The following is a 14,462-nucleotide window of genomic DNA, read 5'->3' as shown; positions in this document are numbered from 1 at the left end:
TAATTAATTGTAGAATTTCTGTCTGTTACAATGTAAATACGTGCATCTTTCAATTTGCTTGAGTGGTGCCACTTAAAATTATCATTTACCTTTACAATGTGATAAATTTTGTGAAAAGATTCTTTGGAAGCAAGGACTGAAACCGACAAACATGACAGCAGACTCAGTTTGGTCGTGCATGAATTTATGTAACACCCCTCACGTCTTCTAGTAGTAAAATTTTAAGATTACAGTATCTTTAAAATCATTTTATATTTGAGACAGCATTTTTGTGAAGATTAGTTTTCTAATTCACACCTTAAAACTGATTCATTACTACTTTTCCTTATATCATAAAAACAAGAAAACATATGAAATGTATGTAAGTTTGTCTGTCTGTCGGGCCACGGAAATTTCTACAATGTAGGGTTAACGCACGTTTTTTTGTGTAACAACATCTGCAGAATCCCAAGGGATTGGTTGGTGCACGAGCCCGTAGGGCGAGTGCACCAACATAGCCCGAGGGATTCTGCAGATGTTGTTTCACGAAACAAACATGTGTTATCGCTATTCTTGCATAAAACACAACTTAAGTGCTGGAAATATCGAAAAAACAAGACTATCCAGCTGACATTAGCCGATCGAAGTCGGCCGTTTCAGGTTGTTATGGACACATGTTTTATTTATGCATTTCCAGGGCATACAGAAACAGTGCGTATTTTATACATGTCGAACGGACATTCTTGTTGTGGTAATTTCTTTAATATTAAACATATGTAAAATAAGCATGACTTCCCCTTTTTCCGATATATCGGTAGGAACTTTAGCTTTAATAGAGGCTCGGAATTATGAGAAAAGGGCATATTCATAACCCTACACGGCATCGTGTCTTTACACAATTTGCAGGTGAGGTGCCGACAGAACACAATTCTGCTTGGTTTAAATTAATAGTCTGCCCCTTACGCTTTTTAAATGTAAATATTATCGTTTAATAGAAACTGGTATCAATATTTATATTCTTCATGTCGTTAAGAATGAAATCTCTAGGCCTATAACTAGAAAATTTTGCTTTGCACCCCACCCCATCGCGATCAAAGTTTGATAAAGTTTCATAAACACAAAAATTTGAATTTTTCCAACATCGATATAATCAACTTAGATTGGATTTATAAACTCAAACATGGTTGGTGAGATCTACAAATAAATTGAAAAATACATAATAAATACCTTCTGTTCATCAAATGTTCATTAACTGTGGAAAAATCCTTCGAACTTTACGCTTCGTCATGTTTATGCTTTACATTACACACCATCACTGCATCAGTAGACTGCATAGATGTGTAAAGTAGACACAAACATTTTTTAAAAGTTTTAGTGTAAGATTTAAAGTTAGCATGTCAACTTTCTCGACTCAAATTAATTTGGAAAACGAAATTGTATTTTTGTAAATTGTTGTTTGCCTATCATTTTCAGGGATTAAATCGCGGCGTGTAAACTTACTTTGAGTCTAATACGCGTAATAATACAATAATAAGGAACGTCAATTCAGTCGCGTATCAAGAGAGGTAGCGCTTATTACAAGTTAAAGTAAAGTTAGGTTGAAAAATGATATTTTTAATAAATATGCAGATGAAAAGATTTCATAAATCTCGGACCTTTCGACTTCGGCCAAAATTGATTCGGGATCCATAATTTGCTTACGTTGGACCCACAACAGCATATTCAAAACGTTCACCAACAGCGCGTGCTCACGAGAATCTCCTTGTTTGTACACGTTTTTTTCCCTGTTTGTGCATGCCCAAAATCGGCAAAAAACAAAGGTTTTATGCAAGAATAATCGATGTTATCAACCTATCCTACGCTATACCTAAATTACGTTACTCAACAAAATACAGTTTCTCCAAGTCCAATACGCTTTAAAAGATTGTACATGTAAGGTCTGTTGATTACTCATATTTTAATCGATTGGAATTGAAAATGTATTGTACCCACTTTTCAGAAAGAATTGTGAAAGTAACGTCTTTTGTTTACAATGACATGCAAACGACGTATTAAAACAAAGGAAAGTAACTGTCGGAATCTGAATTTAATAATAAAAAAATTCTACACTATCTTCAAATTATTTCCTAGACACAAATCTATGTTTGAAATAAATGTTTGCATCTATTTTTCTTGACCTGAATTAAAAGTACACTTACGTTTGTATTTAAGTAGAATATTTAAAGGTTAGAAATAATTCTACTGTAAGTACATTAACATTTTAAACAAAGGAAAATATTAACTTTGGCTACAAGAGTCCGAAGGGTATGTGAGTATTTTGTTCTTTTTTTTCTTGGTTTCATAAAGGTAAATAAACTATGGTCGTGTTTTTCTTTCTTTAATAACATAATTCCTTGCAGGAAAAATACCAATCAGAGAATATTGGTGTTTGTTTTGTTCCGGATGCGTCAGCAGTTCGTATCATTGAATGCCGCAACAGCGCCACCACTATTGTATAGCGCCACCACGAGAGTTATAGCGCCACCACTTTTAAAAATCCTGGTATATTTCTTCTGACCCGAGATCCTACTATTCATGGTGTGTGCGTATATAATTATTTATTATTTCTACACTATTTGTATGCGCAGGTATGTTCATATAGTGTGTCTATTCATCGGAATGGTGTTCGAATACTGGCCGATATGAAAATGTGCCACTGTCAGATTCGGGAGAAAAGCTCCTGGCACCACAATTTGTATAATATTTTAATGAAATTACAACCAACCTATAGTAAAGGTGTTGTTACACGGAACTACATTCTCCGATTTCCGAAAAAAAATCTATCAATAAAAATATTAGATAAAATATAAATTTTAGTCACGTGTTTACAAGTAGAAACGGGCGATAGCTGCACCACGGAAATGTCGATAGCTCTTTTCCTTATCACCACAATTTGGTGGTGGCGCTAGCGTTTAGTAGCCGTGTACTTCAACAATTTTTGTTTTAAAAAATAAAAACACCAATTGATAAAGAATATTTCAATGTGTATTTATGCAATTTTTCATAACTTTTTATTCAGTGGTTTATTTAAAATTTTGAAAAAGGGCTGCCTGATGTGAAACATGCATAATTTATATAAAAACCTGCCCCGGCACCATCTTGTGGCTTTTATATGGCAGTTGGGGGTTTAAGTCGCCTGTGCTTATGTACGTACGAGCGCTAGTTTTTGGATTTAATGTGATAGACATTTTGTGCTTACGATAATGGAATTTCTGTAAGATAGAGTACTACGCGTCTTAACAGTTCGATCCTTTATTCAGTTCTGCATAAACAACTCAACATCATGACGTCAATATCTGACGTCCGACGTATACATAAATTGGCGGCAACGTTAACGTTATCACGACATCCTGGTGGCCGCTAAATGATATATTTTGCAAAACATCATGACATAATGATATCTCTAGTGTCTTTTCATAAAATGAATGCTCAGATAAAGGAAATGTCTAAAAATTTACAAAAAAAAAGTCACATTTAATATCCTGCAGAATGCACCAGTCACGATTTCTTATTAAGGAATAGTGCAACTCTAAACATGCTTGAATTAAAATAAACTTCAAATTTTTAACTGTCACAGTATATTCGCGAATTTATGAAAATGAACCACTTCGCAATAATGACTAACTATGATTAATGAATCTGGCATCTCTTCACATTACAAAACACTCGTAAAGTTTAAGTGTTTCTATAGTTCACACATTCTAGTGGGTATAACTTCACTATTGGTCTGGTTGTAGTTCCGTTCGCGGTTCTAATTGTAGCAGCTCGGGTACGATCGTCTCTTCCGGTAATTAACTGCTCAACAACGCCTAGTTTCCATCGGTTCCGTGGACATTCATCGTTGATTTGTACTACATCACCCACGGCTATCATCTGTTCATTCGTTCCTGATTTATGGTGAGATTCACGTAATGCTGTTAAGTACTCCATTCTCCACCGTTTCCAGAAATGGTCAAGGAGCTTTGATTGTAATTTTGCCTGTTTTGTAACCGCAGAATGTTCGTCAAATTTGGATGAATTTTCAAGGTCTAAGGTAGTTGTGTTATACGGAAGTGACGTCAGTCTCCGGCCGTAGAGAAGGTGTGACGGTGTTAATGGGTCCATGTCATCGACACTTGATGACATCTGAGTTAACGGTCTGTCGTTCAGCATGGCTTCGATCTCCGTAACTACCGTTTGAAGTGTTTCCATGGTAACAAGAGAGCATCCTACAACTTTCTTCAGCGCTATTTTTGTGAGACCTATTAGTCGCTCCCACCATCCTCCATACCATGGTGCTCGTTTGGGAATGAAATTCCATTCTGTGCCTTTTCTGCTTAATGTTTCTCTGACTTGAGTTGACTGGAAAATATGTTTCAAGCTTTCTGACGCACTTGTAAACGTTGTAGCATTGTCTGACATCATGACCCTCGGAACTGATCTCCGGCTTACGAAACGCCTAAAAGCTAGTAGGAATGACTCTTTGGACAGGTCTGGTACAACCTCTAAATGTAAGGCTCGAGAATTGGCACATGTGAATAAACATATATATACTTTTATTACGCTTCCGGAATGGTCTCTTACGTATAACGCACCTGTGTAATCAACTCCAGTCACAGTGAAAGGTGGAGACTCTTCTACTCTTACTTTTTGTAATGGTGGTGGATCTGGCGCTCTATACGGCTTTTCTTGTACTCGTCTGCATATTGTACATTTCCTGAGGATAGATTTTACGCACTGCCTGGTAGCTGGGATCCAGTACTTCTGCCTTAACTGGGTAGCAGTAGCGTTCGTTCCTGCATGTAACTGGTTCTCATGTGTGTCTAGTACAATCAGGCGTGTAAGTGGATGTCTCTTCAGTAACAAATAGGGGAATTTGGTGACGTCGGATAATGGCGCGTTATGTATACGTCCTTCACAACGAATAATACCGCTTTTATCTACGAATAAACGCAATTGTTTGACAAGTGGTAATTTTTTGGTGGTATTGGACTTCAAACTGGACATCTCATCTGGGTAAGTACTTTCTTGGCAACATTTTAGCCACCTTATCTCTGCTCTTTCGATTTCTGCTGTCGTTAATTCATCGGTAAGTTTTGTCTGTGTATTTCGGCAATTGCTTATGAATCGTAATAAGTAGGCAGTTACACGTAACAGTTTGAAGTATTTGCTGTATTTCTCTATGTTGATTACTTGATGGATGCCTTCATTTGTGCTACACTTTATACTGCATACTACGCTCATCTTTGTGGCATCGGAGGGCAACGAGATATCCGAAACTGTCGTCTGCGTTTTTGTTGTCGTCTGCATTTCATTCTCTGTTGGTTTCCAAACAGGCCAGTTGGACTGGTTTTGTATCCATGACGGCCCACTGTTCCATAGGTCGTTCTGTAAGAGCTGGTCAGCAGGAATACCACGAGTTAGAAGGTCTGAAGGATTATCATATGTTGGACAGTAGTGCCATGGGTAATTTTTGGTAAGTGTTTGTATTTCTATCACTCTGTTCTGCACGAACCGTTTCAATGGTTTAGATGTTGATAACCAATGAAGCACAATCTGGCTATCGGACCAGCAGATGACGTCGGAAATGTTCAAGGATTCTTGTACGTGTTGAACTAATCTGGCGCCGACTACTGCGGCCATAAGTTCGAGCTGTGGTAATGTCATGGGTTTCACGGGAGCTACCCGATTTTTCGCGATCACCAATCTGGATCCATCTGCGTTCACTATGTATACTGCTGCTCCATATGATTTGAGACTTGAATCGACAAATACATGGAGAGTACTTTTTGTTCTTGAATTATTTATGGTCTGTTTATGCTTTGACTGCCGTATGTACTGTCTGGAAAACTCTGTATCTGTAACTGTGTTCAGATCTTCAGCCAGCTTGTTCCATTTATCTTGCACCTCTAGTGGTAACGGTACATCCCAATCAAACTTATCTTTCCATAATTGCTGAAGAAGTAATTTTGCCCTTACTGTTACTGGGCTTAACAGACCTAGTGGATCATAAATTCGTGATGAATATCTTAGAATGTCCCTCTTGGTTACAGAGTCTAACTTTGGTATCTTGTGATGTCTGTATGCCATGGTATCTGTTTCCGGTTTCCAGCACATACCTAGTACCTTGGTAACTTCATCTCTATCTATGACTCCTTCTCGTGTGGCGATAGCTTTTAGTTCGGAGTTGTTAGAAGACCACGATCTTAAGTTCATACTGGCACATTTCATCAGATCACGTGCATCACGGAAATAGGTGAGTAGATCTTTTTTTTCTTCAAAACTAGAAAGTATATTGTCAACATATAAATCTCTCTTTATAATCTCGGCTGCTTTGTTTGTTTTGTTCAATTCCAAGTGTTTGAGAATAGTGGCGTTAAGAATGAACGGTGAGCACGTCGCGCCGAACAACACTGCTTTGAATCGGCATGTGCAAAGTTGAGATTTAGGATCACTAGGATCAGTGAGCCACAAAAACCGGGTAACATCCCTGTCTTTTTCTTGTAGTCCCACATGTAGGAAAGCTTTTTCTATGTCTGTGGTTACAGCGTACTTTTCCAATCGAAATCGCATCAATATAGACGTTAATTCATTCAGCACAGGTGCTGTAGACTCCAGGCAGTCGTTCAGGCTAGGTTGACTAGGTGACTGTTTACAACTACAGTCATACACGATACGAATAGGAGTGGTAGATGATTCCTTTCGCACAGGGTGGTGGGGAATATAGTGGACTGCATTTGAAGTTTGTGCAACATCGTCAATCTTTTCTATAAATCCCCGTCTCTCTTGCTCTGATATAATTTCACCATATTTCTTTAGCATATCAGGTTCCTGGCTAAGTCTGCGAATCGTGCTCTCAGTTCTTTTCTTTGTGATGTTGTAATTTGTTGGAAGTGCTTCGTGGTCTAATTTCCATGGAAGGGCTGCAGTGTACTTGTCGTCTGTAAATTCAATTGACGTCTGCTGATACTGCGCCAAGTAATCCGTCTTCTCATGCTCGTCTTTGCACGGAGTAATACCTATGCTCTCGAGCGACCAGAAACGTTCTATAGCGTTTTCATCTCGTGCACGTGTCGTCATAACGTTAAATATGTGGTTCATCTTACTAGTAGTATTGTTGCAGTATGCATTCACAGGTCCCGACAAAAGATATCCGATCTTGGACTTCACTGCAGTTGGTCCACATCCGCGTATAATATGATCTTCAATGACGTCCCAGTAATGGTCAGCTCCTATCAGCAGAGAAATTGTAAATACCTCATCGCCACTAACCGGATGTGCCAGGTTCAGTCCTCTCAGGTAAGGTACATGGGACGCTGTGTTGTGTAGACTGGTACTAATAGGTACTGATATAGTAGGCACTATTAATACATTGATCGGTATTCTCTTTTTCTGGTTTGTAATGAGGTACACCGTTGCGGAATCAACATGTTTTAGTTGTTGTTCTTGGTTACCAAACGTTGCTAAGTGTAAGGTTTCTGTACCGGATGTGGACAGTTGCAATTCTTGTGCTAGCGTATCGGTGATAAATGACTTCTGTGCTCCTTCGTCAAACAAGATATGAGTATCCCTTGTTATGTTACCGGAAGTCACCTTGCTAATGGCTGTTTTCAGTAAAACACCATGGGAAGTTTCTTGGGTAGATGAATGTAGAACTGCCGTTTCCGGTTTTGATGGCTGTACATCCGGAACATTCCCGCCACTGTTGTGTTCTTTATTCTTGTTGTTACATATGCTAGTATGATGTTTCTTTTTACAGACCAGACATCTTCTTTGTGACGTGCAGTTTATGACCCGGTGTTTTCTTAAACAATTAAAGCACAATTGTTTTTCTTTCACTTTCTGCATTCTTAACAGCGTATCAGGAAACCTTGTACAGTCAATAGATTTATGTGATTCTTCACAGAATGCACAAATGATATCATTTGATTTATTTTTTCTGTTTGTATTGAAATCTATCTCTGTTTTGTCTTTATTTTGCTTTCTTCTTTGCTTTGATAACGCTCCAGTGTAAAAAGACGATGTCGGTATAAAATCGTTTATTTCCGGTGTATAGCTTTGAATTCCGACTTCAAGTATCCGGACTTCTTTCCTCAGGGCACTCCTAAGTTCTTCTTACTTCAAGTCATTGTCGCCGTGTTCTCGTGCAAGATTTTTTCTGACCTCTTGTGGAATTTTGTCTAAAATTATTGGCACTAACAGGCTTCCGTAACTTTCTTGATTCTGCCCCATTGATTCTAACCCTCGAATGTACGTTTCCATTTTGTCATGGAACGCTTGTAAACTGCTTAGCGTGTTAAATGGCGCCGGTAGTTGTATCAAGGCCTGCATGGTGGTATGTACAATCTTATGCTGTTGTCCGAACCTCTCTCTAAGTAAACTAATGGCTCTCAAATAATTGGAATTTGTTAAGGCAAAACCGTCTATAGTACGTGCTGCAACGCCCTCTAGCTGAGACTGTAAATATGTAAACTTCTGTACGTCTGTGAGATTGGTATTCAGGTGAATGGTTGATTCAAAGGAATCCCAGAAACCTTGCCATTTAAGAATATCACCGTTAAATTTTGGTAGAGACAACTTTGGCAGTCTATGAAATTGAAATGAATTGTTACTTACATTCTGACTGACGAAAGGATGTGCATTTACATTCAACTGTGCTTGTTGAAAACCGGAAGTGCTCTGTGACGATCTGTCAGTTGCAGACTGCGAAAATTCAGAGGAAAATGTCTGCTGCGACTCGACGTGAAGAGTTGACTGACCATCAGTGGGGAAAAACTGCGGTTGTTGTACATCTGTACAAATCTGTTTATCTCTGAAGTCACTAAGATGTCTCATTTTAAGGTCTAAGTCCAACATATACTTTTCGGTTTGTATAATTTCTTCGTTAATTTCTTCGCTGTCCGTAAGATTTGCAATCTTCTCGTTCATTTCTTCCATTTGTTTCACTTTTAACGTGAGTTTTTCAAATATTCCGTTGAAATCGATCAGTGAAATGTTCTCGGCGCTTTTGGCGTCTTCTATTCTCGCTAAATAATAGTCTATAACATTCTTCTGAGCATTTCTCTGTGCTATATGTTTCTGTAAATTCATCTTTGTTATCCTGGTCACGGCACCAAAAAAATGTGCTTACGATAATGGAATTTCTGTAAGATAGAGTACTACGCGTCTTAACAGTTCGATCCTTTATTCAATTCTGCATAAACAACTCAACATCATGACGTCAATATCTGACGTCCGACGTATATATAAATTGGCGGCAACGTTAACGTTATCACGACACATTTAAACGGCGACTCTGCCAAATCGCTGGCTTATCGATGAAATTGTCTCCCTTGAAAAATCCGCTATCGGCGTTATCGATTTCTCGATCCGATTGATTTTGCTACTAGAGATATATAGGAAATGATTTTTTAAATTGTAATAACTTTTTCATTTTTTAATCCATAAAATTTATCCACATATGAGCACAAACTTTAATCTTTTATTATTATAATGATGTAAAAAGTTTTGTGATTTAATAGCATCTTAATGCTTCCCTGCTCGTTATAAAATTGATACTATCACTCCCTATTCCCACAATAGAAAACACGAGGAAAATAGTCATTTTTCATAAATAAACATTTTTTAAATAGAAATTTCGTATTTTTATGATTTAAGTACAACATTTATCCACATATGTGCACAAACTATAAAGTATGAAGATTTAAATGGTGTTTTTAAAAATGAACTTTATTACGATCTTAATGCTTCCCTGATCAATTTAAATCAGACATGTTTTAACAAAAAACATTTTCTGGCCATTAGCGTATTACATAGATCTATTACATGTATTTAGTATACTGATGGTCGATTTTGTTGTTGTTTTTTTTTTTTTTTTTTTTTTTTTTAATTTTCATCTAAAACTTTTATATTCTTTTTTTAATGATTTATTTAATTTCTTTATATTTTGCTATATTTGATCATTAACAGGACAAGTACAGGTGCAACCAATTACATTATTTTATTTTATTCAAGTCTCATCAGCATACATAAATAAAATCACAGTACATATTTGTATTACATATAATATCTTAAAACATATTTAATGCTGCCACTCAATACTGAGTTACTTGAGACTATATATCATGATATAATTTATATCAGAGATTATATCATATAAAACAAACTCCACATTATATTGCACTTATAAAAAAAACCCATATTGTATGCTATCACAAAAGGGTTATTACTATTATATTAAAGGATAAACATATACCCTCTAATTCAATCCCCTATGTGATATTTACATCTACTATTGTAATCTAAATCTATACATATTTGATATATTTTACATAATTAAAACTTGAATCCATTTCGCTAATCTTTTGTAGATAAAAACTGTCATAAAATTTAGCTTAAAATACTGAAAACGCAAAACAGGCATTACTATGCAACAGTTAGAAAATGTGTGTAAGAAATCTGGTCCAACATTAATCAGATAAATGTTGGTTTGATTAGCAAAATGTATTCAAGGTTACATAAAATTAAGTGAAAACATCAATGTATTAAGAAATGACTACTTATTTACAAAGACATAAAATTCTTCTTTGTAAAATATCATGACAGGTTTTGGCTGTACACCTTATCATTTCCTGGTTGGACATAATAAAAATTATCTTTTCCACATCAGAAAAGTTGGTAAAATTTGCTTCTATTGATATTGCCTTAGTGAACAGGACCTGTCTTATATCATTGTAAATGTGGCAATGAAACAGAGCATGTACTTCAGTTTCAACTTCTTTACAGAACGGACACAATCTATTTTCAAAACTTAAACTCTCAAATCTCCCTGTTTCCACCCGCAGTGGTGCTACACCACACCTGAACTTGGCTAATGCAGACCTGTGTTTAAGTGGTAAAATAAATTTACAGTACTGCTCAACTTGGAGTTCTGATTTATACAAACGATACATTCTCAGTATATTTCTTCCTTTATGAGATGGACCAACAACACTTTGTATTTGACTCAACCATGTTGCCTTACATTTTTCTAATAGTGCTGTCTTAACAGTATTATACAATGATGGAGAAATAGGGGAAGAAATGTCAACATTGAGGTCAATATTCAACTTCCTCATTAATACAGTGATTACAAAATATATATTCTTACATGACCCAGAAGCTAGTGAATAAGCCCACAAAGCTATACGTTTGTTCAGTCTAGTTACATTAGTGTTTGACACACGTTGCATAGACTTAATTATACATAACACTTGTTTAACATAAGCTGGTTCCCATCCCATCTCTCCAATAAGTGCAGCCTTTGGTGTATACTTTCCCACCCCTAAAAAGAATCTCATGGCCCTGTTTTGAACCGCATTCATACATGAATACTCCTTAAACCCCCAAATGGAGGCAGCATAACTTATAACAGGCCAAACTACTGAGTTATATAATTTTGTAAACACATCATATGGTAAACCACCTGCTAACTTACACTTAGCAATAAGTAAACCTAAGGCTCTACTTGCACTTTTAGCAACATATTTTGCAGTCAAATCATAGTCTAAATGTTCGGTTAACAATAAACCAAGATATGTATAACTATTAGCAATGGAAATAGTATTTTCACCACATTTAAAATTAAACTGAGTGATTGGTGTAGACTGTTTACGAAAATGAATAATGCTACTTTTACCAATATTGATTGACATATCATTTCTATTACTCCAAATATGTAATGCATCTAACAAAAATTGCAGATCATGTTCAGTTTCTGCAAGTAACACAACGTCGTCTGCGTACATCAGAATACAAATTTTATCTTCGGCAACATTAATTCCTACATTCAAAGATTTCAAATACAATGCTAGATCATTCAGATAGAGGTTAAATAGCATGGGAGATAAAATACACCCCTGCCTTAAACCACATTTTACTTCAAACCAGTCAGTACAATAATTATTTACTCTGACACATGAAATAACTGATGAGTAAATTGATTTAATAGACGCAAATAATTTACCAGATACACCGATAGCTGACAAGCGATGCCAGAGTAACGATCTGTTTATAGTATCGTAAGCCTTTCTGTAATCAATAAAGGCACAGAAAGTGGATTTACCTAGCCTTTTTCTGGTATCAATAATATCTGTAAGAGATGTTATCTGGTCAACAGTGCTCCTTTTTCTTCGAAAACCATTTTGCTCATCAACTATTTTTACATTACCTTCGGACCATTTTGTTAACCGCTCATTTAAAATGTGACAAAATAATTTATACATCGACGACGCTAAAGCTATACCCCTATATGACATTAGATTACGAGTATCCCCAGAATTAGACTTGGGTATTGGGTTAATGATGCATTTAGACCATATGGAAGGAAGAGTACCCGTGTTAAAATATACGTTAAAAAGAGCATGTAAAAACAATATAGACACATCATTTTTTAGTACATCTGCTGGAATTTCATCATAGCCACAGGCTTTACCTTTATTAGCTTTAGATACAGCTTTACTTACTTCTAAAATAGTAATACTATCATTAAATAAGCCAGCTTGGTTAGTTATACAAGCTTGTACATCTCTATCGACAGGTTCTGTTACAAAACTGTTTACATTAAAAAGAGAACTAAAATCATTCTTCCATCTCTGCAACACTTCATGAACATTAGAGGTGATGTAACCATCGCTATTGACAATTTCTATTGGAATGGTTTTATTTTTATAACAAACTCCTATTTTTCCAATAGATTTCCAAAATTTTGTTTGGTCTAGATTGCATTCCTCTACTATTTTAGTCTGAATAGAATACCAATATTTACGTTTCACCTTCTGTACCTCTCTGTCAAAGAGCTTTCTTGAAGCAACGTAAATTGGCTTAAGCCTACTTTTTTCCTTACGATCAGTACATTTCAACCAATTTTTCTCCTTTTTACACATATCAGACCAAAGATTTGTAAGAGAAATATTCCATCAAGGCTTGCTACTACGATATTTCTTTGAATTCCCGGTGTTAACTATTTTATGCGGAATATGTTGGTACATGTTATCTTTAACAATACAACACCATTCATCATAAATTCTATCAACATCCACTTGTGTTTGCATACTTCTTTCTAACCTATTAATAGTATCAGATATTCTTGTAAAAGTTTCTGGTTCTGTCATAAAAGTATCAGGCGTTGCATAAACATCAAATTTAGTATAATTTATACTATTCTCAACAGTACTGTAGCACGGTGCATCTAAATATGAAAACTGCCAAGTTAATAAAGAGTGATCTGGTGTACCTGAGGTACCATAGTTACATAGGCCAGGTATACTATTAACAAGATCCAACGTTGGAATTATTCTAAAATTATCAAAACTATGCAAAGAATCATATGGTGTAATACAATAATCTACCACAGAAGAACCTTTTGTAGAAATAGATGTAAAATTATTAAAATTTTCATCAAAACGACCATTTAGCATACACATATTCGTGTTGATAAGAAATTCTATAAAAAGCTCACCATAAAAATTATTAGTGAAATCTTTTACCACTCTAGGTTTTACATGATCAATACCAGCAATGAAATCTTCTTAGTTGCCGCATCTGCTATTAAAATCTCCGGCAATAAAAACTAAACCAGAATCTTGATACATATAAAAATCAGTTAAAAGGTTGTCAAAAAAAGTTGTTAACATCAAATTGTCGGGAAGAATTTTCTGGTGGTACATAACATATGGTACAATTGCAAATTTTGAAATTTTATGTTCAAGCTTCAACCAGAGTATGCCTTCATTTTTATCATTTAGAACAGAAACATTATATGACTTATAAAGTTCATTCTTTATCAAAAAGCCGACTCCACCCGAACCTCGTCTTGCATTCTTGTGTTGGTTCTTGCGATTATTTCCAATCCACTTGTATCCTTCCACCTCTAACGTTTCGTCCTCACTGAGATGCGTCTCTGCAATACCTACAATGTCTAAATTAAAATGTTTTATACAAGCACAACGTAAAATATGGTTATCTGAATACTGTTTATTGTTCCAACCACACACATTCCAGAAACCCGTGGAAACCTATCGATGACGTCTATCCCCCCTGTTGTTGTTCCTTCTTGACCGCTCATTACTATGACTACTTGAGCGACCACGAACCACTTCCGACCACTGATCACCACGTGAATCACTATTATACCGCGTATTGCCTTGAGCACTATTACGATCAGGCCGACTACCGTAGTTGCGGTTGCCGCGGTCGCAGCTACTGCCATGGCTTGAAGAGCCATGACTGTTCCCTGAATTTTGTCCTCTGCGCTGACCATCTCTTCGGTGACCATCGTTCCTACTAGTAGTACTACGTACCACTCGTGAACCTCTAAGACTTAATTGAACGTCTCTGCTTTTAATAGCTTCCAAAATTGTTCTGAAATTTTCAGTAAAGACACGGTCCGCTTTGGTTTTGTCACTGTTGATATATATGTTACTATA

General features: G+C 36.2%; 1 protein-coding gene across 1 annotated transcript; it reads right to left on the bottom strand.

Moving 5' to 3' along the window:
• Nucleotides 1-3,693: 3,693 nt before the first annotated feature.
• LOC123562059 (uncharacterized) lies at nt 3,694-7,845 on the bottom strand. The gene has a single exon (XM_045354713.2). The coding sequence runs from the start codon at nt 7,843-7,845 to the stop codon at nt 3,694-3,696; it is 4,152 nt and encodes a 1,383-aa protein (XP_045210648.2).
• Between the last annotated feature and the right edge of the window lie 6,617 nt (nt 7,846-14,462).

This window comes from Mercenaria mercenaria, chromosome 3 (genome assembly GCF_021730395.1).
Source record: "Mercenaria mercenaria strain notata chromosome 3, MADL_Memer_1, whole genome shotgun sequence".
NCBI classification, from domain to species: domain Eukaryota; kingdom Metazoa; phylum Mollusca; class Bivalvia; order Venerida; family Veneridae; genus Mercenaria; species Mercenaria mercenaria.
The sequence above is the reverse complement of the archived record's forward strand: the minus strand, read 5'-3'. Positions and strand labels throughout refer to the sequence as shown.